The 25965-nt window shown below is 41.1% G+C and overlaps 1 protein-coding gene across 1 annotated transcript; it reads left to right on the plus strand.

Annotated features, from left to right (window-relative positions):
* The first annotated feature begins 22252 nt into the window (after positions 1–22252).
* Positions 22253–25364, plus strand: sox4b (SRY-box transcription factor 4b). The gene has a single exon (XM_060920978.1). It carries the CDS (start codon positions 22676–22678, stop codon positions 23687–23689), a length of 1014 nt encoding a protein of 337 aa, XP_060776961.1. The 5' UTR covers positions 22253–22675; the 3' UTR covers positions 23690–25364.
* The last annotated feature ends 601 nt before the right edge of the window (positions 25365–25965 follow it).

Here is a 25965-nt window from a genome sequence, read left to right on the forward strand (position 1 = left end):
TAAAGTAAAAATTTGACTTTACAACTTTCACTTGTATCCGAGTCACATTTGACCAGTGGGATCCGTACTTTGACTGAAGTAATGAAGTCGGGTACTTTGTCCACCTCTGATACCATCACAGATGCTGTATTTTGAATTTTGTGCTGGTAACGACCTGAATGGCCCTTTAACTCTTTCGCCCGGAGGACACGATGTCCATCATTTCCAAAGAAAATTTGGAATGTGGACTCGTCAGACCACAGCACACTTTTCCGCTTTGTGTCATTCCGTCTCAGATGAGCTCGGGCCCTGAGAATTCGGGAACTTTTCTGTGGCTTTCGCTTTGCATGGTAGAAGCAGCGATGAACTGTGTTTATCTCAATGTTTTTCCAAAATGTTCTCAAGCCTGTGTACTAATATCCTTTATACAATCCTGTTGGGTTTTTAACGCAGTGTCATTTGAGGGGTCAAAATTCACGGGCATTCAGTGTTGGTTTTCAGTCTTGTCCATTACATATGATTTTGCTGGATTCTCTGAATCTTTTGATGATGATATGGATTGTCGATGGTGAAATCCCTAAATTCCTTGCAGTGGGACATTGAGAAATGTTCACGTGGTAAACCTCGCCCCATCCTTGCTTGTGAACGCCCGAGCCTTTTGAGGATCCTCCTTCCATCCCTGGTGAAAAATAAATGTGCTAAGTGTACTAAAATTTAGCATACTTTTGTGTACTTGAAGCCACACTAATCATCAATATACTTCAAGTGTGTTTATGATTAGTTAACTTGAGGCATGCTATTTTGGAACAACTAATTTTGTACTAAATATATTTTAATTGTAATTATATTGTAGAAAAGTGCAACTTGAAGTGTATTTAGTGTACTTTTATGTGCTAAATTACACATAACTTTCACTTAAAGTATATTTTAGTATAATATATTTCTATAAAGTGTAATATAGTATAATTATTTTAAAGTGTGTTAAAAGTGTTAGCGTGAAAGCGTGATGTTAGTATACTTTTTATATATTTACAAAAAGTACAATTTGTGTAAGTACATTTTCAATATACTATTGAAAATATTAATATACTTTAAATACAATAAAGTACATTTATTTTTCACCAGGGATACCCAGTCATGACACTATCATCTGTTACCAATTAACATGTTTACCTCTACAATGTTCCAAACAGGTGTGTTTGTTTGTTTGTTTATTTGTTTGTTGGAGCATTCTACAACTTTCCCAGTCTTTTATTGCCCCTGTTTCGGTATTTTTGGAATGTTTTCCAGGCATCAAATTCAGAATGAGTGTATATTTACAAAAAACAATAAAGTTTATCACTTTGAACAAGAAATATATTGTATGTGGATTGTATTCAGTTGAATATATGTTGAAAAGGATTTGCAAATCATAGCATTCTGTTTTTATTGAGGTTTTAACAGCGTCCCAATTTTTTTGAAATCAGGGTTGGCGTTCCAGAGACATTACACAATCCAAATACTCCATAAAAAGATACTTGAGCAAAACACATACTGATGGAGAAAAAAACTCAGGTAAAATAATACCTACAGAGAAAATATTAATGTTAAACTACAATCCCAATTCCAAAAAAGTTGGGAGGCTGTGTAAACTGTAAATAAAAACAGGATGCGATCATTTGCAAATCATGGAAACTCTGTATTTCATTGAACATCGTACAAAGACAACATATCGAATGTTGGAACTGAGAAATTTTATTGTTTTTTTAAAAATATGTGCTCATTTTAAATTTGATGTCCGCAACACGTTTCAATAAAAAGTTGGGACAGGGGCGTGTTTACCAGTGTGTTGCATCACCTCTACTTTTAACAACACTGTAAACATTTGGGAACTGAGGAGACCAATTGCTGTAGTTTTGAAAGAGAAATGTTGTCCCATTCTTGCCTGAAATACAATTTATGTTGCTCAACAGTTCGGGGTCTCACATCTTTGTCATATTTTGCGCTTCATAATGCACCAAAAGTTTTAAATGGGAGACAGGTCTGGACTGCAGCAGGCCAGTTTAGCACCTGGACTCTTTTACTCCTGAGCCATGCAGTTTTAATATGTGCAGAAAGCGGTTTGGCATTGTCTTGCTGAAAGAAGGAAGGCCTTCCCTGAAAAAGATTTTGTCTGGATGGCAGCATATTGCTCTGAAATGTGTTTATATCATTGTGGCGTTTGTGGATGCAGTAATGAAGTGTTTTCACAGACGATGGTTTTCTGAAGTGTTCCTGAGTCCATACAGTGATTTCCACTACAGACACGTGTCTGCTTTTAATGCAGTGTCTCCTGAGGGCCTGAAGATCACAGGCATCCAATGTCAGTTTTCAGCCTTGTCTCTCGCATACAGAGATTTCTCCAGATTCTCTGAATCTTTTAATGATATTATGGACCATAGATGATGTGATCCACAAATTCTTTGCAGTTTTACATTGAGGAGCGTTATTCTTAAATTGTTGCACTGTTTGCCCACGCAATCTTTCACAGAGCGGTGAACCCCGCCCCATCTTTACTTCTGAGAGACTCCGCCTCTCTGGGACGCTGTTTTTAATACCCAATCATCTTACTTAACTGTTAACAATTAACCTAATTAGTTTTTTATTGAAACATTACACAACTTTTTCAGTCTTTTGTTGCCCCGTCCCAACTTTTCTGAAATGTGTCGCTGACATCAAATTCAAAATGAGCAAATATTTTATAAAAAACAATAAAATTTATCAGTTTCAACATTTGACATGTTGTCTTTGTACCATTTTCAATGAAATACAGAGTTTCCATGATTTGCAAATCTTAACATTGTGTTTTTATTTGTTTTACACAGTGTCCCAACTTTTTTGGAATTGCGGTTTTACATCCATGTAAAATAATACAGATAGTGAAAACACTAAGGTGGATTAAAATGAATTAAACTCCGCCCTTTTTGGCTTCTTATTTATAGAGTGTATTCAGTCATGTGACTTTTAATGAAGTGGTGGTCAGGTAAACCGATTTGGTCGCCATTATGGAAAGAGCTTGTGAAACCGTCTCCGACTATTTTAGCAGTTTAGAAGCCGATACATAGTCAAGATATCTTCAGAAAGTTTGCGATGGGATTAAAGCCTTACACACGAGCAAAGAAAGATTTTTCCTGAGTTGGAAAAGTATCCATCCATTGAGTTCCCCGACATCTCAGACTACCTGGTGCTGCAGACATCATTCTGTATGGACACACAGATGAAAACCTGGAAGAGCATGGAGGAGAACAACTTTTTATATGTGGGTGGGTTAAAGATCTGGGGATCAGGACACGACAAGATAAATCCTGTATCGTTTTTCCCTGGGTAAGGAGGAGTTTCTGGGCTTTTTGTACACGTCTTTGTGATGATTGCTAGGACGCTACAAGTTTTACACTCCACAGCTGTTCGATTCCCAATCCTCCCGCTCTTCTCTTCCAGGTAAATCATTCACAAAGATCCGCAGAAACCCCTTTAAAGACCTGGGTTTTGGTGAAACAGGATGGAGAAGTGATCACGGCTCTCTGTAACTGCACGGCCGGGGAAGCAGTTTCGTGCTGTTAACTCATGAGCTCTGCTTTTGTGTTTCTGTGGATCGTCTCGGTGATCTTATCTCTCTAATTCAGTGTAGGAGCCCAATCTACACCATCGTCCCTGTAAAGATCGCTCGGACATCCTGATAAATAAAGCGAAAACATTCGTGTTAGTTTGCAATATGGCAACCATGATCAAACAGTAAAGAAAAACACATCTGAGGACTCAAGCGACTCCTGAACTTCAAAACATCACGAAATAACAGAAAATGGTGAGAAAAGTTGGTGAATTGCGAATTCAAATGAAATAAATCAGAGGAATTTACAAACTTTTCATGAAGTGATCACTGCAAACTCGAGCGTACTTTGACTTGGCTCCCTTCCATCACAGCGAAAGGGTCAAGACCCACCCACCTTTCTCGTTATCTTTTGGTAAAATCCTTTGCGCTTTCACCCTTTTTTATCACTTCACAGGAACCCAGAAGAAACTTTGATCAGTTTCACAGTTTGTTCGATTCGAACAGCGCAAACCAACACAAGCGTCGGGCATTTTAAGCGAGGAGCCCCAGTGATAGTGAACAGTGAGCTCAGCTGACCACCACTTCATGTCTCGCATATCTAATGAGGTGGGTGTGACGTCAGATGCAACCCACCTATAAAGTGCAAGTCAATACTCATTTAAGCAGCATGGAAGATTGTTGTATGAATTTTGTAATAAAAAACAAGCAGCAACTCAATTAAACGCCATGATTTAAAGTAGTTTCCTTCTATTTTGCTGATTATGCTAATGTAATTTCTGATTTAAAAAAAGTGACTTACTGCCGCTTTAATCACAGGAATTAAAAGGGGAGGGATAAAGGTTAAAGCTCACTCATTGCTCAACCCTGACAGAGTTCCTGTTTTTAATCATCCTCCTTATCCAGGTTTCTAAGGATGAAATATCACGTTTCTATGGTTACAAGGCAACACCCAAGGTTCATAAAGAGCAAAAAAAAAAATGCAACCAAGTTAAAAAGTGAAGATATTTATTATAAAATTGCATGTTAATTCTGTGACTGTTATTATACCAGGAGAGGACGCAGATCATATACATTTTAATCCATTAATACATTGAATAAATTAATTCAAAGGATTCATTCTGAAAGAACCTGACGATCGGGATTTTACCTGAAGACGAAAAACATCTTGGGGGAGAAAAAAAGTGATTGATGATTCATTCTACGTGAAATTCCTTGTAATGATCCGAAAGTGAGATCTGTGGTGTAATCCAGAGGAAATCTGAGACGTCATGATGGCGTCAGGGTTCTCCTGCAGTTTCTCTCTCACTGAATGATGATGAAGAATCAGAGTGAGTGCTAATCCACATGATATGTGAAGCATGGAAAGGAGAAGCAGACAGGAGGAGCGATGAGTTTTCTGGAAAATTCCAGAGAGCCGTGATGTTTCTGAGAGAGCTGTGTGAGTTCTCTCTCTCTCTCTCTCTCTCTCTCTCTTTTACTTTTCCTCTCATCGCTGAAGCTGAGCATCCACAGGCCTGAAATCTGATCATCGACGTACAAACGGCATCTATTGCTGCGTCCCAAAGCGTTACGATTCTCTCTTTGGTGCCACCTTCGTTCAAGCTCTCAATCTGAGGTTTTTTTTTAGTTTATTTATTTCCAGTTTGGTGGCTTCGTCCTAATTTTCCAAGGAAGAGACACGAAACGAGGTGAGATGAGACGAGGCGAGAGGTGGGAAGAGGAACAGCGGACGAGGCGGAGATGCTTTGCTCGCTTGCTGGCGAAAGCAGAAGTAAGTGCTGCTGCTCTGTGTGTGTGTGTGTGTGTGTGTGTGTGTGTGTGTGTGTGTGTGTGTGTGTGTGTTCTGGCAGCCGCCAAGGAGGGGAAGGGCAGAGAGAAGCCCTGACTTCATCTGTCGACAAAAAAGCAACAGCAAATTCACGATTGGACTTCCTCTCTCTCAGGGTTACACGTCATCGTCCAAACTGTTGTCACTGGAGATGAAGGAAAGGAAGCGGATCTGATTTCAGTAACTTGATTTTTCATGATTATCAATTATTATAATGAGAGAAATCCTGATTTGTGGGCAAGAAATCATCTCATCTCATTATCTGTAGCCGCTTTATCCTGTTCTACAGGGTCGCAGGCGAGCTGGAGCCTATCCCAGCTGACTACAGGCGAAAGGCGGGGTTCACCCTGGACAAGTCGCCAGGTCATCACAGGGCTGACACATAGACACAGACAACCATTCACACTCACATTCACACCTACGCTCAATTTAGAGTCACCAGTTAACCTAACCTGCATGTCTTTGGACTGTGGGGGAAACCGGAGCACCCGGAGGAAACCCACGTGGACAACATGCAAACTCCACACAGAAAGGCCCTCGCCGGCCACGGGGCTCGAACCCGGACCTTCTTGCTGTGAGGCGACAGCGCTAACCACTACACCACCGTGCCGCCGGCAAGAAATCATCTCATATTTAAAAACAAAACAGATATTATTTAGAATCGCGGCTTATTTGTTTTTTGTGATGTCATCGGTAATATTTTGAATATTTGAATATTCACTGATCAGACGGAACGTTAAAAGAACTGACAGGTGACGTGAATTACTTGATCATCTCGTAGCAGTGGCACCTGTTCAGGGGTGTGATGGACAGTATTAGACAGCAAAAGAACACTGGGTTCTCAAAGTTGACGTGTTGGAAGAAGAAAAAATGGGCAAGTGTGAGGATCTGAGTGACTCTGATAAGGGTCACGTTGTGATGTTTAGACGACTGGATCTGAACATCTCCAAAACTGCAGGTCTTATGGGATGTTCCTGGTGTGCAGTGGTGAGTACTGACCAAAAGTGGTCCAAGGATCTAAAGGACAACCGGTGACAGGGTCATGGCTGCATGTAGGGAGCGAAGGCTCATCCACACGGTCCGATCCAACAGAAGAGCTACTGCAGCACAAACTGCTGAAAATGTTCATACTGGTGATGATGGAAAGGAGTCAGAAGACACAGTGAATCGGTGTGAATGGAGCTGCAGGTCAGTCAGAGAGCCCATGCTGACTCCTGGACACCACTGAAAGACCTACAATGGAAACATGAGCATCAGAACTGGACTGTAATGGAAGAAGGTGGCGTGGTCTGAGGAATCACGTGTTTTTACATGACATGGATGCCCAGGTCCATGTGCTTCACCGTACCCCTTACCGTGGCACCAAGATGCACTGTGGGAAGAAGGTGAGTCGGTGGAAGCAGTGTGATGCTCTGGACAATGTTCTCCTGGGAAACCTTGGGTCCTGGCCTTCATGTGGACTTCTTCCAGACCAAGTTCACTCCTTCATGGATGCAAGATGATACTCCCTGACACACTACAGAAACTCTTCAGGAACATGACCAAGAGCTCAAGGTGTTGACTCCACCTCCAAATTCCTCAGATCTCAACCCGATCGTGTATTTGTGGGATGTGATGGACAATTTCAGACTATAGTATCAACATGGCAAAACATCCAAAAGCAGAAAATGGTGCACTATGTAGTGAGAAAGGGGTGAGGGATTGTGGCAGTTGTCCAGATCACATGAGGGCCCTTTATACACCATCGGTCACAATGACTGTCTCCCACAACACACCTTTTCTGCACTCGCAAAACACCACAATGCCCCAAAACAAACGAAGAAAAAAGAAAACAGTTTGTTATATTACAAAAAAAAAGAAGTGTAGACTTCTTTACTCTTACAGTGTTTTGTGTCTTGTCGATTAAAAAAAAAAAACACCAAACATGTGACGGCCAGATTTGGGGTAAGAGGCAAAATATCTGTCAGTCCAAGGATGTTACAAAATATAAAGAGAAGAATTAATGAATGAATTAACAAATCAATATTTTTAGACAAACTGTTTAAAAAAACTATTTTCCCCATGGAAAAGAAAGAAAACACCGAACATGCCTTAGTGACATTTCATAAAGGGGGAAAATCAGTTAATTAATTAATTAGTTAGCTATCTAGCTTGCTTGTTTGCTAGTTAGTTAGTTTGTTTATTTATTTATTTATTTATTTATTTTCCATTTACATGTTTTTTAGAACAATTAGTACAATTTTATGGATTAGTTCCCAATCCATAAAAGTATTTTTCAACTATTTATGGAGATAAATGAGAAAAATATAACATAAAAAGAAAACAAGCAAATAAACACTTTTTTTTTTTACAAACTTCTCCTTTACAAACTTACGAGTAACTTGTGTGTTTTAAATTTCTTTTTTGTCCTTTTTAAATTCTTTTAAACCTGCTTTAGCTTAAAATTAGGCTAAATTTTCTTTGATGAATTGATTATTTTACAGAGGTGGACGAAATACCCAAGTTCATGACTTAAGTCAAAGTACAGATCCCACTGGTCACATGTTACTCCGATACAAGTGAAAGTTGTACAGTCAAATTTTTACTTAAGTACTGAAGTACTTGATTTTAAAAGTACTTAAGTATTAAAAGTACATTTTCTGTCAATGCGTTGTATTATTGCTACAACGCTTACAAAACCTAATGACTCTGAAGCAACTGACTGGATTTACTGACTAACTTGTAGAACCTGTAGAATAAACGCCTGGTAGAACGTTACAACATGAAACAACTGAACTGACAAAGATCCATTTTCATTTTTTAATTTTTTTTTATTTTAACACTCCTACCCACCTCCACAAAGCAGCCTGGTGGTGTTCTGATACAGCTCTGGCAGTGTCAGAATCATCAATAAGATGCTCGCTAGTTTTTCTTTTTGGCTACTGGTAAAAAATACGTAGTAGCTATAGTAATTATGCAAGGTCACAAAATCTACAATGCTAACATTACCAAAGACAGAAATGTGAATTCACAAAATGAACGCATGCTGTGCCATCATGGTGGTTTAACGTTAAGCTAGCTAGTCAGTGAAGCTCCACCTGACGCTAGCAAATTCTTTTCAAACTCTAAATCATTTTGGGTCGCTCACGTTACTAGAAAAGAAAGGTTTCTACATTCTGTTTATTTGGCAAGATTCTGCTAAAACATATTTCTGAAAGGACTTCAGATAAGTTAACATTATTCATGTTAGCGTAACTCTGTTTTTACATGCTAACTAATAGTGTCCAAGTTAACTAGCTATGTGTTAACGTTAGCCGTGGACAAGGCTACGGCAACTTGGTGGGCAAATCCAGAGAAAGTCATTTGACTAACCAGACTGCACAGCTATTGCAATGTTATCGCTAGCTCTAAAAGCACAGACAACTTCATTACAAGCTTTCTCTTGGAATAAAACATTTATATCTCTCTCAATGTGCTTCTGCAGGTTAGACGGCGAGTTTTTGTAGGCTGTGATGTGGTTCGTTTTCAGCAAACAAAGCAAACATTTAAAATGAAACAAATCATTAATCTTTTCAGAAAACTGAAACATGGGTTCAAGGTCAAGCCATGAGTGTGTGCGTTCATTCCCCAGAAGAACCGCCTCCTTCCATTCTGCCATCAACTGATCATGTTCAAATAATGCTGCTGAAAAATCACTGAACTTGATTTTATCCAGTCTATGGGCGTGACGTGACCCTAGTGATTACTGATCGGCTCTCAGTGTCACCTGTGGAAAAACCAATCACATTTTAGAAAAGAGAAGAAAAAAACATCCGCTTTCAAAGCTGCTTCATAGTAACGAGTAACGAGGAGCTTGATAGAAATGTAGTGGAGTGAAAAGTACGATATTTGCCTTTCAAATGTAATAATAATAATAATAAGTTAAATTTATATAGCGCCTTTCAAGAAACCCAAGGACGCTTTACAATTATAGACAAGGGGAAAAAAATTAATAATAATAATAATAATAATAATAGGGTGGCACGGTGGTGTAGTGGTTAGCGCTGTCGCCTCACAGCAAGAAGGTCCGGGTTCGAGCCCCGTGACCGGCGAGGGCCTTTCTGTGTGGAGTTTGCATGTTCTCCCCGTGTCCGCGTGGGTTTCCTCCGGGTGCTCCGGTTTCCCCCACAGTCCAAAGACATGCAGGTTAGGTTAACTGGTGACTCTAAATTGAGCGTAGGTGTGAATGTGAGTGTGAATGGTTGTCTGTGTCTATGTGTCAGCCCTGTGATGACCTGGCGACTTGTCCAGGGTGTACCCCGCCTTTCGCCCGTAGTCAGCTGGGATAGGATCCAGCTTGCCTGCGACCCTGTAGGACAGGATAAAGCGGCTACAGATAATGAGATAAGATAGTAATAAATAAATAAATAAAAAGCCCACCAAGTAGGGCCAGGACGTCATTCCAGTGGTGTAGCAGCCACAGTCCCACCAAAAGGCGCACGAAAACGAGTCCCACATCTCCAGCACTGCCGCCGTGACGCCGTCAGCAACATCGCTCGAACACCACGCCATGGATCCACAAAGCGAGCACAGAAGCACCGCCACGCAGAGCACTGGTATGTCCAAACCGCCTGCACAGCTGCCGCGACACCACCGAGCAACATCGCTCAGAACATCACGCCAAGCACTAAAGCACAGAGCGCTGGACAACCACGATGTAAAATGAGCAACAAGCTCACTGCAGTCCACAGCTGGGAGCGCAGGCATCACCCACAGCGAACCAAGGCCTGGAGGGAACCAACGCCCAAAACTAGGTCCGGAGCTACACCACAACCGGCGGACAAAACCTTCAAACAAACATCAAACTACACAAACACACAGAAAAAATAAATAAATAAATGAAAATAGAAAAAGAAAGAGATAAAATAAAAAAAGTTCTGGTGAATGTAGTGAAGTTAAAGTCATAAATTTCCCCAAAAAATTACTCAAGTAAAGTACAGATACTCAAAAAGTGTACTTAAGTACAGAACTCAAGCAAATGTACTTCGTTACTGTCCACCTCTGTTATTTTGTCTGTTTGCTGAAAACCACACTTCAGAGGACAATAAGGACTCAGATATTTTGGACTCTTTCAGGAAGTGGAAGGAAAACAGGAGAAAGAGAAAACAAAAGAAAGAAAGCACTGTAATAGAATAATGGAGTAAAATTAGATATCAGCTGAACTTTTTTTTTTTTACCGTATATTGAGTAGCATTGGAAAAATCACATCATTTTGACTTTAAAATCGTGGATCTGTTATTCTGTTTAGTCGAATCGCATATTGGTCCTTTAATCCTGAAGAAATCAGATGTTTGGCGTTCCCTCCACCACGCAGGGGATAAAATCAGGGCTTTTATATGCTGGATAGAGGACTCCATGTCCATTTGGGGTCCAGTCCTTTCCATTTCATCCAAGGCCACTATGTAGGGAATGAAATAATGACCTCACCACCCTCTGGGGTGCACAGTGTCCAATGAGGGGCCATGTGGACATCAGCTCCCTCTAGAAGTCATTCAGGAGGCATTCAGAGTCTACGACATGGCATAGGGTGTGACGGAAAAGTTTGTTCACCTCTAAAGAGCTCCAAGTCCACTCTGAAGGGGCTGAAATAAAGGCTCGTCCACTCTGTGTCGTAAAGTCGAAGCCAGACGTCGTGACTAAGGCCCTGTCCACACGGCAACGGATTCAGGTGACTCCGATACAATTGCTTATCGTTTAGGCCTGGCGTCCACACGGCGCCGGCGTTTTGGGTGCCCAAAACGCAATCTTTTTGAGAACGGGTTCCAGAGTGGAAAGATCTGGCAACGTTGCCGTTGTGAAGTCGTCTGGATGAGTAAAACGGATTTGTTTACGATGACGTCACAACCACATGACTGAATGCTTCACGCCGGGTAGAAGTGTAACGAATATCACCAGGAAAAAGCCTTACAGAGCACTAGTGAGAGTGAAACACGAGCTTGGATATTATTATTATTATTATTATTATTATTATTATTATTATGTTCAGTGTTAGTTCACAGTAGTAATGCAAGAAGCAGAATAGTGACAGTAATAGTGAAGCAAAAACATGCAATTGTACAAACACTGCAGCTCTACAGCAAAATATTCATTTATAAAATGGTCTGATTCTTAACACCAGTAGTGCCAATGATCTCATTGCGATGCGATGCGAGTTGTCAAGAAATCCTATAACTTGGTTCATGAAACGCGCTTACAAAATATTTTCACTGTGAATATTTATTGTGTAATGCCTGGTGCAAAGTGAGAGAGAGAGAGAATAGCCCTTAGGGCAGAGTCAATCCCGCCAGCAAAAATAAGGGGGAAAAAGGAGCGATCTCACCTCTTCAGATGATGGTTTAAGTCCTACAGTACATTCCTCAAAAAAGGGCGTAGAAAAGCAAATTAATCCATCAACGTGTATCATTCAATTTATTCCGGACAATTAAAGACGCCGCCTTCCGCGTACGTCATCCTCGTCGCCATTTTGGAAAGGTCAAAGCGGAGAATAAAGATTAGCTGCGTTTAACTGTACCAACAGGTTTACCGTCCAAAGGAGATCACATGGGATTACCTTTCACAGGTGAGAAACAGCAAATTAATCCATCAACGTGTAGTATTCAATTTATTCCGGACCATTAAAGACGCCGCCTTCCGCGTACGTCATCCTCGCCGCCATATTGGAAAGGTCAAAGCGGAGAATAAAGATTAGCTGCGTTTAACTGTACCAACAGGTTTACTGTCCAAACGAGATCACATGGGATTACCTTTCACAGGTGAGACTGGAAAAATACTTTTCATTGTATTTGGTCATTATAATGTAATTTTACGAACAGATTTTCCTGACTTTGTGGCTAATATGAAGTCTCGCGCATAATAGTTTATGCGCATGCGTCCTTACTTCTATTCCCATACGAAAAAGAACAGTAAAGAACTTATAAGAGTTTACCACTGTCTTAGTAGTAAATCCTTATAAATATAAGGATAAATCCTTATAAGGATTTATAAATAAATATATATGCCATGTATGATTTACTCCTGAAAGTGGCCCATTTTGCATTTTCCTCATACAAATTTTTTATGAAAATCTAGTATGTATGAAGTGAACATTGTGCATGGTTTTTACAGATAATGTGTATGATGAATTACACCGTCTTTGTATGCTTCATGTAATGTTTGTAGTTTTAAATTATATTTTACAGTTTAAAATGTATATGCCTTTTATATGTAAATCCACATATGTTTGTGTTGGATTTACATATAAAAGGCATGTACATTTTAAACTGTAAAATATAATTTAAAACTACAAACATTACATGAAGCATACAAAGACAGTGTAATTCATCATACACATTATCTGTAAAAACCATGCACAATGTTCACTTCATACATACTAGATTTTCATAAAAAATTTGTATGAGGAAAATGCAAAATGGGCCACTTTCAGGAGTAAATCATACATGGCATATATATTTATTTATATTTATAAGGATTTACTACTAAGACAGTGGTAAACTCTTATAAGTTCTTTACTGTTCTTTTTCGTATGGGTTGTTCTGGTGTGTCCGAAGGGACCGTCTTACAGCGCCCCTAGAGGTGTGGCATGTGTATTGCATCGTTTTCAGCAAGCGTTGCGTTGCCATATGGACCTGATTTCTACTGATCGTTGCCCATTTGGAGGCGATATTTTTTTTTAAATAACATCACGTTGCCGTTGTCGTGTGGATGTGGCCTAAATCATGTTGTGTTAAAGTGCCTTACATCTCGACGCCACTCAAGTGGAGGAATAGAAAGTCAGGTGATTTCTCCAGACCAGAAGTTGACCAAAAAGATCAATAATAGCTATTGGTGGGAAAGAGGACATGATTGTGAGTAGAAAATGGACAGAAACGGTGCGATTGCACAATCTTTCACTCAGTATCTGAAGGAAAAGACTGTGAGAGGAGAAACAGCAAAGAAGTGACAGAACACCAATTACAGCCCCGTCTTCTCACCTCAGATTGGATCTCGTGTGTGTGTGTGTGTGTGTGTGTGTGTTTCAGATAAAGTCAGTGCTGTTTGGATTGAAAAGTAGGTCACTATGCAGTGTGTGTATGTACAATATTTAGTGTGCAATCTTCCCAGGATTAATTTTGCCACTTTTTTTTATTTGTGTTTAATTCTTTTTTTTCTTCTCAAAAAAAAAAAGTCCTGTGATTGGACAGTAACAGACTGAAGTGAATCAGCGTCCATCAGTATTCGACCTCAGACATCGCTACAGGTTTAAGCTTTGTTCAGAGGAGTGAAAGGCGGACCTTGAACATATTTCAATAATATTGGCTGGATTTTTTTTTCGTGGTCTATCGTATATATTCCATTCACCGAGCATGATACTGAATGAATCGAAGACGGGTAGCTGAATGGAATATATCTGATACATACATGTCAACCTTTGGTCAATCAAACCTGTATAACCAACCTCCAAAATCCGTATTTCCCTTATAAAATCCGTATAAGATGCAAATTAAAATAATTTACCTAAAATTTGAATGATAATTAACAATGATGTATCCCAGTTACTTTTTATTCAATATTAATAACAATAAACCTTCAGAATGAATACAAAGCTCCAATGTTCGACAAAAACACAAAGTGTTATCAGCGTAGTTACGAAGGAAATACTTCGTTGTTGGGAGACAGGTTTCACCGAGCGGCTATTATGCACGAGACTTCATATTAGCCACAAAGTCAGGAAAATCTGTTCGTAAAATTACGTTATAATGACCAAATACAATGAAAAGTATTTTTCCAGTCTCACCTGTGAAAGGTAATCCCATGTGATCTCGTTTGGACGGTAAACCTGTTGGTGCAGTTAAACGCAGCACATGAATGAGGCATCTTTATTCTCGGCTACTGTCTAGACGCTATACCAGAGACGGTTGAAGAATCTCCACTTTGCCACATCCAATATGGCGGCGAGGATGACGTATGATTCTACGCAGAAGGCGGCGTCTATGTTTATATGTCTATGACTTCACGGTTGGCGGGATTCTCGCAATGCGGTGTGCGCATGATCAAAAGTGGAACGAAGTCTCGCTACCACAAGATAACGCGCGATTTCATAAGACTCTTTACTGGCTGTCTGTGGTGTACAGTACGTTTGTAAATGTTATGCGCTCTTTTATCATCGTGGGAATTGATTATAGCTCTAAATAAATATTGAAGTTTTTTTAAAGAATTCGTATAACTTTATTTATACGCCCGTATACTACGTTTATTGAATCAAATCCGTATAAAATACGGACATTTCGTATAGGTTGACATGTATGCTGATAGACCACGAAAAAAAATCCAGCCATTTTTCTTCTTCTTCTTCTTATTATTATTATTATACATTCCTTTTGGGTGTTCAACGCGTCTTTTTCAAAATTCTCTCAAAATCTTCCGTATTTAATGAAACAAATCCTGGCGGCCATGTTTGTTTACAAACTGTCATAGTCACTCACTCACAAGCGCAGAAGTTTTACGTCTCCGATGTGTGACGTCATGTTGTCTTGACAACTGTGCAATATCATAAACCATATTCAACGCTCATTCTCCATTGGGTAGAGTGACGTAATACATGTAGGATAAGCGATATGCTAACAATATTGCATGCTATCAAACCAAATGAATGAAACCTGCTAGAAGGGAATAGAACATGTTTTTATTCCATCGATAAAGTGTCCTGTGTGGATAATATCGTTAAATTTTGAGCACAATTTATTGTCTGAACACGATATAAAAAATAATCTGTGCTGGATCAAGTGCTGTTTTATAAACTGCTGAACAACAAGCATGAAAGCCATTTTGTTTGATTAAACCATGCAACAATCTACTCAACTCCGATGAGATGTTAATTCTTTTCATTTGATCTTTGAATTTGTTTGTTTAAATTGTATTACATTTGACAGCAAGGGGGAAAAAAACACCATGTAAACTATTATTCCATATCCTACATGGTGGACTTGTATACAAGGTGTTAAAACCCAGACTGTAAAATCACCCTGTGCACGACATACACCGGACAACTCAATACCAAAGTAGTGCACTTGATAAACTCCATAGTTGGTTATGGTTTGACATCACGTATTTAAAACAATAAGATAAACGGAGTAATAAATCAGACTTTTGGATCTTGGTGTAACTCCAGGTGATGATAAAGGTAATATAGTCATCTATAAAGGAAACACTTCCCTAAAGGGACTAATGGGACGTTGCCTGGTGCGAGCAGATGTTCTCCTTGCCCTCAGTGAACTCCTGAAATCAGAGTTTGACACTAACTAAACTGGAGCAGCAGACCCCAAACGTCGTCCCTGTCACTGATTAACCGGGACATGAGCAGGCAGCTGCTGGGACCGATAAGATAAAGCCGAGCCGAGCAGCTGGTTAAATATGCTTTACCCCATATCACCATCAATACGCTTGTTACAACTGAGCAAAAGTGCTGCCTGGTGTTAGTCCATGACACTGATTTATCTACTGTACATGTGTTTTTTTTCTCTCTCTCGCTCTTCTGCACTGCAGGTGGTGAAGGTGAAGAACAGATTGCCATAAGTCAAGGACAAAGCACCTCAAACGTCTGGGACACAGAGACCACCAAATTCCATCCAAGGTGCTTTTTTTAAATCAATGTTATTGTATATTTCTTACAGTCACAGAATGAACACGAACCATCTGAAGTTTATAACAAGTTTACAACAATGGGCTCTGAGTGAAGGCTTACAATTTTGAGCACGTTAGTGCATTTAATTTCTCTCAGTAGAGCCTGTTTTAATGCAATAAATTTCTACCAATCGACCCTTGTATTAGAAAACTAAATTTCTAGCAATGGACCTGAAGTTAGTCCAATAAATTTCCAGTAATTTATCTTAAGATAGTACAGTCATTTTATATTAATTTACCTTAAGTTAGTACACCAAGTTTCTAGTAATTTACCTTTAGTACGCCAAGTTTCTCATAATTTACCTGAAATTAGTACAGTCATTTTCTAGTAATTTACCTTAAGTTAGTACACTAAGGTTCTAGAAATTTACCTTCAGTTAGTCATTTTCTAGTATTTTACCTTAAGTTAGTACAGTCATTTTCTAGTAATTTACCTTAAGTTAGTACACGAAGGTTCTTGAAATTTCCCTTCAGTTAGTACAGTCATTTTCTAGTAATTTACCTTAAGTTAGTACACGAAGGTTCTAGAAATTTACCTTCAGTTAGTACAGTCATTTTATAATAATTTACCTTAAGTTAGTACACTAAGGCTCTCATAATTTATCTTAAGTTAGTCATTTTCTAGTATTTTACCTTAAGTTAGTACACTAAGGTTCTAGTAATTTACCTTAAGTTAGTACAGTCATTTTCTTGTAATTTACCTTAAGTTAGTACACGAAGGTTCTAGAAATTTACCTTCAGTTAGTACGGTCATTTTCTAGTAATTTACCTTAAGTTAATACACTAAGGTTCTAGTAAATTACCTGAAGTTAGTACAGTCATTTTCTATTAATTTACCTTCAGTTAGTACAGTAATTTTCTAGTAATTTACCTTAAGTTAATCCTTTTCTAGTATTTTACCTTAAGTTAGGACACTAAGGTTCTAGTAGTTTCCCTTAAGTTAGTACAGCCATTTTCTAGTAATTTACCTTAAGTTAGTACACTAAGGTTCTAGAAATTTACCTTCAGTTAGTACAGTAATTTTCTCATAATTTACCTTAAGTTAGTGCACTAAATTTCTAGCAATTTACCTTAAGTTAGTGCACAAAATTTCTCATACTTTACCTTAAGTTAGTACAGTAAATTTCAAGTAATTTACCTTAAGTTAGTGCACTAAATTTCTTACAAGGGACCTTAAGTTTGTACAGTCAATGTTTAGCAATTGACATTGAGTTATTTCACAAAATTTCTAGCAATTGACATTGTTAGTTCACGAAATTTTGAGCAATGGACCTTTTGTTAGTACAGTGAATTTCTAGTAATTAACAAAGTTAGTGCACTAAATTTCTAGGATTGGACCTGAAGTTATTACACTAAATTTCTAGCAATAGACCCATGTGTTAGAAAACTACATTTGTAGCAACGGACCTTCAGTTATTCCACAAAATTTCTAGCAATTTACCTTAATTTAGTACAGTCCATTTCTATCAATTAATCTTAAGTTATTACAATAAATTTGTAGCAATGGGTCATAATGACAAAAATTAATTTCTAGTAATGGACTCGAAGTTAGGGTATGAAATTTTCTGTCACTGGACTCTATGTTGGACTATAAGATGTGTTCTACATTTCTAACAGTTGACCCTCAGTTACAAGGTTAGATTTCTAGCAACAGGCCCTGAGTTGGAGCAGCAAAATTATAGCAGTGTATTTTAGATTAGGACACGATATTTTCCAGCACTGGATTCTGAATTTGGACATTCAATTTCTAGTAAGAGACCATAACTTAAACTGCTAAATTTCTAGCAGTTGACCCTAAGTTATAAACTTACAACAACAGACCCTAAGTTCGGAAACTAAAGTTCTCCCTTCATAAGAACAGGACAATAATATCACTCCATATGTGTATATAAGACACTGGGGACATGTTTATGACAATGGAAATTACATTTCGAGTTGAAGGATAAGTCACGATGTTCACAGCCATGGACAATACGTTCTTCCACTCCATCTGTAACTGTTAATACACTAATAACTAACAGTTAATATACGACTCAAACCAGTGGCGGCTCCTGAATTTTTTTTCGGGGGGGGGGCAATTTTCCCCCGTTATGTCTACACGGACCATAAATGTCCACAGGACTGAAGTAAATTGACCTAGGTAGCAAGTCAACTGTTCTACAGAATGTTCTGTAAATAGATTTTGTACTTCAAACTCCATGACCAGCAAGAATTTTACAGACTGTGCAACTTAAGGACAAACAGGAAAGTGCACTTACTGTAACAAAACATTGTAAATAGTTGGCTAACATAACAATAGCAGTTGAATAAATAGATGAGTGGATCTTTAGATCTTGCAATTACTGGTATTTACCAAGGATATTACCAAAGTGCTAACTCTCAGAGCAAAGTGTGGCAAATATAAAAATGCACATTGAAAACATCAAAAGTGAATGGATTCTGTGTGTGTGTGTGTGTGTGTGTGTGTGTGTGTGTGTGTGTGTGTGTGTGTGTGTGTGTGTGTGTGTGTGAGAGAGTCATGAAGTCAACCAAACCCAGAAAAACACCACGGTGACTGGAGCCCTCAGTTTCGTCTTTGCCTCGTAGAGCTAACTCAAACACTCCACAAAATTTCACGCATTGGATGAGCCGGTTTAATATGTGCCTGTTCTTGCTCACCTCATCGTTGTGGCGGCGAACTGCTAGCCTGTAGCCCTCATCCAGTTGTGTAGCGATGTTCACTCTCCCAAAAGCCGAAAATTTCAGGCAGCTGCCCATGTGAATCTTTGATGACTCATGTTTTTTTATTTTCTCCGACAAATGATGCATGTCCGAAACTCCAGTGACCGTCCAAGCAGTGTTGTCCGTGGAGCCACCTCCAGGGTGGAAAAGTAAGCAGGGGGAGCAGAAAACCGTAGCCTGGGCCTGCCCATCCTAAGTGTGACGCAACACGAGGGCCTGTTGCGAGCTTAGTCTGGCAAGGCAAGCTATCTCCAGCTCTTCTAAGCTCCCGAAAAATCGGGAGCCAATCAACTTTGAGCATCTCCAATGGCCCTGGGTAGAGGCATGTTCAAGGCAATGATGTAGTAGAACTGCGACCGGAAGCCATAGATTGTTTACAGAATCTATGCCGGAAGCGCTTCATTCACTAGAAACATTACGAACATGGAGCAGCGGCAAGCCTTTGACACAGCGGTAGATGCTGTATTGAAAGCATTCAACAGGAAGTTCTCATTGAAAACGGAGCAAAGAGCAGCCCTGGAGGTATTTATCTTCTTCCTGTTACTCAAGCAGTTTCCGTCGCGTCACATACGTCAGAGGAAAGAGTGATGTGATTGGTTTAAGCTTCGTCACAGCCTTTTCTGGCTTCGACCAGTAGCAAACTGAGGCATTTCAGGGAGGCGGGTCAACCACGCCTTTGGGAAACGGTTGGGCTTAATATCTTTGCCAGACCAAATGCTCACAGAGCTTTGAAGTCGCGTTAGCCAGACTAAGAAAACTGCTGAGGCGTCCTCGCAGCCAGCTCGCCAGGATTTGCGCTGGGACCATGTTGAAGTAAAACCTCTAGTATATGATTCCCCCCCTTGTCGAAATTTGTTTTATGTTTAGATTTGGTCGAGGGGGGTCCAGCTTGTTTTGTTGCCAATTTAGCTCGATTTGATCGCTGACTAAATGGAACTTCTTTTAAGGACCACACTGAATCGCTTTCCGCATCCATCTCACCTCAGAAACTGAGCGGATCAAACGCAACTTTGCCGTGCTTTGCAGTGACGTAAGCACGTTAGGGCACGCCCCCCTGGAACCCATAGAGATTGCATTGAAGTGTCAGTCAGGAGAAAAAAAATAGATTAACATGGGACTCTATCAGTGAACTCTTGGGCGATTTTCAGCGTGACTGAAATCGCCCCAAAAGGAGCGGTACTCTAGAAGCAAGACCACCCTGATTGGACAATGATACCCAGAGACAGATTAAGGGCCCGTTTACACGAGGACGCTGTCGGGTAAAAACGACTAAATATTTTATCAGAAGTGCCTTTCGTCTACATGGGCACGGCGTTTCCGAGGCTGAAAAACGGAAAAAATTGAAAACGCCTTCCAGAGTGGATAAGTTAAAAACAGCCCCCGTTGCATATCCGTCTAAACTACCCAATACGCAAAACTCTGCTCGGATCTGCTCACGTCGGGTACGCGTTTACGTCATACATATGTCATATACTGTACATGCCAGCCCGGGAAGTAAGAAAGTAAGTAAAAAAGTAAGAGCATGTCTGATTACATCGATCCAACGGACCTTCAAGCTGCTCTGGCAGCTTTAATAAACGTCCAGGAGTCCTTCGAACATCTATACCGAATCTGCACATATACCGTTAATGAACAGAGGCGGGTATAGCATGCTCTTACTTTTTTACTTACTTTCTTACTTACCATAGCCAGAGTAGTCAAAGTTTTCGCGGCGCAGATGTGCAGACCAGACAAGACGGAAGACGTTGCGCATGCGTGCAGACATAGCGGAGGTCTTTCACAGCACCACCTAGCTGCCTGGCATGCACATCCAACTGAATTCCACACATGTATGCGTCACCGTATAGACGCAGATTTCCTCCTTGAAAACGGTCGTGTAGACGCGGAAAAAAGTGAGAATGAAAACAGACTTTTGCGTTTTTGTTTCAGACCGTCCCCGTGTAAAGTGGGCCTAAAAAGGCCTCGAGCAGCGCTGGTGAAAGTTTGCTTTAAAAAAAGAAAAAAAACTTTTTTTTTTCATTTTGGCAGTGCGTCGCCCAATCACCCTTATGCACCAGCCGCCCTTGACTCATACTGTGGAAGAGTGGACGTGAGATTGGGACAATAAATTGATGCTTTAATGATGGTAATTAATAAAACTGGTAATAAACAGTGTAAAAATGGACAAAAATTTAAGACACTGAATCTCTTGCGGTGGACGTGGCTCTGGACTCGGGGTTCGAATATCAATAAATCTGCTTATCTGTCGACACTGAGTTTGGAAACCAACAACAAATTAGAACAATACCTGTCTAATAATGGAAAGCTACCTGGAAAGGTGTGTGCCGTGACGCTTTAAACGTTTACCCTGTGGATCATTTTAAAGTTCATGATATTCACAAGGAAAGATCCAGTTTCATCCTGTCTTTCTCTCCGAGTGAATGGAGAGTAAGTTGGGACAGATCCTGACAGCAATGAAAACGACACACTTGTTGGACGGGACGGTGTGTTTGGAAGGTCCGTGATTGTCTTCCTGTTTGACTGAGGGAAGGGAAGGGAAGGGAAGGGAAGGACGGCTGTGAAATGGGACGCTGCGGTGTTTGGTTCTGTGGTTGAAGATATTTGTGCTTTTGTTTTGGAATTATGTAACTCCACTCTGAATCCGTGTCCTGCTCTAATACAGTCCACAGCTTTCAGGACACACAGCTGCACAGTCTGTCAGCTCCACTCTGCCACCTAGCGTTGGGTACAACACACACCACAACAGACTGATGAGAACGGTGACCTAATTGTGTGCTATTCAGAATCACATTTATATAAATAATAATAATAATAATAATAATAATAAATACATGTCGCTTGATTATAATAAAACAAATAATAAACAAACAGAACTGAGCGCGCGCGTTCACCTGATCCGCACCTGTGCAGCCAGAGGGCATCGAACTCAAACCTGTTTTCTCCTGTCCGACTGAAATGTGAAGGGGCGTGGCTTGACACAGGTTCGTCCCCTGAGGGGCGGGGTTTCAATAATAATAATAATAATAATAATAATAATAATTGTGGTCTTTTTTTTAACACAACATGAGGCGCCTGAGCTCGCGCGCTAAAGGGCTTCGAAAAATGAAATGTTCTTCAAATAACACTCAGCGCCTCTGTTATTCCTGCGCATCTGCACGAGTGTGTGTGTGTGTGTGTGTGCTGTAAGCTCCAAGTGTGTCTCTGAGAAATAAAAACGAAATATTCTTAAACCACCTTGATGAGCTCATCAGCTTTGTCTCGCGCTTTTTTATTAAAAAAATATATATATATATAAATAAATAATAATAAGTTTACAGGAATGAGGTCAGAGCCAGAGCTGCTCATTGCACGCGCCCGATGTGATTAGATTCCTTTTTTTCCCCCCCAGCCAATGAAAGCGTTCAGGGGGCGTGGCTTCTCAGCAGGGGGGGGGAAGGCTGGCGACAGGCGCTGATTGGCTGCTGCGTTTTCTCCGGTGCGGTCTCGCGGAGGGATAAAGCGGCGCGAGCTGTGGCTGAGCGAAAAACTTCTGTGCGCGCGCTGCAGCTGGGACGCGCACAACAACAACCATAACAACAACAACAACAACAACAAGAGCAACTTACAGCTCGGTTATGCAGAAAGAGCTGAAACACACACACGCACACTTTAACCGGCTGAACGCGAACATGAACGGAGAACGGACACGGCGCGAGCCGGAGTGTGTGTCCGCGCACTGAGTTCAGATCCAACACATCCCCGCGTGCGCGCTCTCACCATCATCATTATCATAATAATACAGATTAAAAATAGCAGCCCCAGAGCTTCTCAGGACTACTGCCCGGTGGATTTCTCTTTCCTTTCTCCAGCTCGGTTAACGTTCCGGGACGGGTGAAGCTGAGCGCGCGCGCGCGGGCGCCGGGATGGTGCAGAAAGCGAGCGGCGCGGAGAGCTGTGACTCCGGGGCGGCGGACGCGGATCTGTCAGCCGCGAGCCCCGGACCCGAGAAGCTGGTGGACCCGGGCTGGTGTAAGACCCCCAGCGGACACATCAAACGGCCCATGAACGCGTTCATGGTTTGGTCTCAGATCGAGAGGCGGAAGATCATGGGACAGTCTCCCGACATGCACAACGCGGAGATCTCCAAGCGGCTCGGCAAGCGCTGGAAGCTGCTCAAGGACACCGACAAGATCCCGTTCATCCGCGAGGCAGAGCGCCTGCGCCTCAAGCACATGGCCGACTACCCGGACTACAAGTACCGGCCGCGGAAAAAGGCCAAGTCGAGCGGGGGCTCCAAGACCGGGGAGAAGGCGGGCGGGGGGCCCGGAGCCCCGCTGAAGGCGCACTCCAGAAAGAGCGGAAACTCCAAACCGGGCAGCGCCAAGGCGCACAGGACGGCGCACAGAGCCGCGCCGCAGGAACCGGCGGACCACCACGCGCTCTACAAGTCCAGCAAGTCGGACAAGAAACCCAAAAGAGTGTACGTGTTCGGGACCGGAGGGGGAGGCGGGGGAAGTGTTCCCGCGAGCCCGACCCTGAGCAGCAGCTCCACCGAGTTCAGCGACACGCAGAGTCTGTACGAGGACTCGCACCGCGCCTTCCGCGCGCCCTCGCCTGCTCCCTCCGCCTCGCGCTCATCCCAGTCCTCATCCTCATCCTCTTCTTCATCCGATGAGGAGTTTGAGGACGACATGGCGGAGGTTCGGCGTCGCGCGAGCCCCGGATTCGACAGCACGTCTCTGGGCAGCTTCGGCTCCTCTTCCTCCTCTTCCGCGTCCTCGTGCTCACCGGGACTCGACCGCGACTGGGACTCGAGCTTCGAGTCGTGCGCGGGTTCTCACTTCGACTTCCCCGATTACTGCACGCCCGAGGTGACCGAGATGATCTCCCGGGACTGGCTCGAGTCGACCATCTCCAACCTCGTGTTCACGTACTGAAGGAGCGCGAGCGCGCGGGACTGGAACTCACAAACAAACCGATCAGCAGTGCAGGGGAATGGAACTCATCTCATTCAAAGAAAGAGAGAATTTCAGGAGAACTGTTTCACACGAAGTTGCATTGAGACTCTGAAATGAAATGCGCAACAAAAGAACAACAACAACAACCCCAAGGTAAAATTGCGTTTTTATTGAAAAAAAAAAAGAGATGAAGAAAGGAGCGGAGGCGCGCGCGCGCTGGGGCACTGAGCTGCATTGATTGGCATCAGAGCTCCAGTGCAAACATCAACAAGTTCCGCGCATTGTGGTGAGAAGAACATTTAAAAAAAAAGTGAGAGATGAGAGGCGGAGTTGCAGAGGCGCGTGCCTGGGCAAGAAAAAAAAACAAGAAGAAGAAGAAGAAGGGATTTTGTTTTTGAGCTGCAGCAGGACTGGAGGAGCTGCAAGTGTCTGCAGGGTGAGGAGAGGAAGAGGAAGAAGGAGACACATCCATGTCCGTGCGCGCGAAGGAAAAACCAACAACAAGATGCAAAAAATAAAATAAAATTCAGAACTGGAAAACTTATTTGATTTGCACGAGACGCTGTTTTCAGTCATCTTTTTTTTTAAAAAGAAAGAAAAACAAAAAGGACAACATTGCGACAACCACGTGACTTTTTAATGGTACAGAGATGGTGTGTTGGGGTCCCGGGTGTGAGGGAGAGGATTTCTGACCCAGTGGGAGACTGTCGGGCTTTAAACATCCCTTTATTCAAAAAAGAAAGGAAACTAAAGGAAGGCAGGAGTGTGTGTGTGTGTGTGTGTGTGTGTGGCGGTGTTTTGTGGAACACTTCACTAGCAGTAGGTTTATGTCCAGGCTAGATGGCGCCATGTTTGACTTCAAATAAATTAAATAAATTAAATAAATAAAATCACCAGCTGTTTTCATTCTGAACTTCAGGATTCAGTCTCAGATCTGTGCTGAACTTTTTTAAGGAATCAGGACCAAAACTCTCCTGTTTGTTTTTTATACTCTTGTCCATCATCGTGTGTTTGTTTGTTTGTTTGTTTTTCAGATGCCATTTTTATATCTATCTATATATATGAGGATGTATTTATATACCGGCCAAGCATTGCTTTTTTTAAAATCAAGTTTTGTTTGTTTGTTTGTTTGTTGGTTCACATTCCTTCTCCCAAAAAGAAGGGCTAGAGTTTTTCCATTTTTTTAATATTTAAATGTAGACTTTTTTGGAGAAAAAGAGAGCGTTTGATTATTTTCTCAGTGTATTTTTGTACAAATCTATATTTAAAAAAAAGAAAAAACAAAAAGAAAGAGGAAAAAAGGGGGCGTGGCGATTTGATGATTTGTGTACCAGCTTTTTTCCAGCTTTTTTCTCCTTTTTTTTTATTCGAGGTGGGTCAGTTAAAGCAAAATCAACCTCCTGTCTGTGTTTACAGCTCCTCTCTCTCTCTCTCTCTCTCTCTCTCTCTCTCTCTCTCTCTCTCTCTCTATTCTGTCTTTCTCTCCATCCTGTCTCTCTCCATTTTCTCTTTCTCCATTCTGTCTCTCTCTCTCTCCATCCTGTCTGTCTCTCTCCATCCTGTCTCTCTTTTCTCTCTCTCTCTCTCTCTCTCTCTCTCTCTCTCTCTCTCACACACACACACACACACACACACACACACACACACACACACACACACACTTTTTCACACTGTAAAGGGACATTACACATCAGATCTTGCTCTGTCAGATATTGTAGCTTTAATTGATTGGTTGTTTTTTAATGGCATTTTGCAAAAAAATCGTTTTTTAAAAAAATACAGAACAGAAAATAAAATCATGGTGTTTGGATATTTAACCGCTCTTTTTCTACTCATATAGCTCATCGTTTTCGTATTTTACGGCATGGTGGATAGACTTTTGTATCACAGATTCAGGTTTCTATAATAGCTGTTGTGTTCTGAAAACTTAGGAAAAATCGTGAATTTGTACAGTCGACTGTATTATTATTATTATTATTATTATAAGAAAAAAGATTGTGTGTTTTCTGTATGTTGTTGCGCTATAAACATGTCACGGCACTAGAACAGCTATCGTTTCGCTTCGCCGACTTCCTTTAACGATTGTTGTTGAGGAATTTCTGTATAAATATCGTATATACACAGTGGGATTATATTAACTTTATGTTCTGTGCAATATGCTGTGTAGAAAAAAAAGAATCTTTGTTTTGCATCCTAATCATGCCATAACACGGTTGAGGGGGCGGGGCAGGGAGGGAAGGGGAGGGTTAAGGGGC

The sequence above is a fragment of the Neoarius graeffei genome, chromosome 5 (assembly GCF_027579695.1).
Source record: "Neoarius graeffei isolate fNeoGra1 chromosome 5, fNeoGra1.pri, whole genome shotgun sequence".
Lineage (NCBI taxonomy): Eukaryota > Metazoa > Chordata > Actinopteri > Siluriformes > Ariidae > Neoarius > Neoarius graeffei.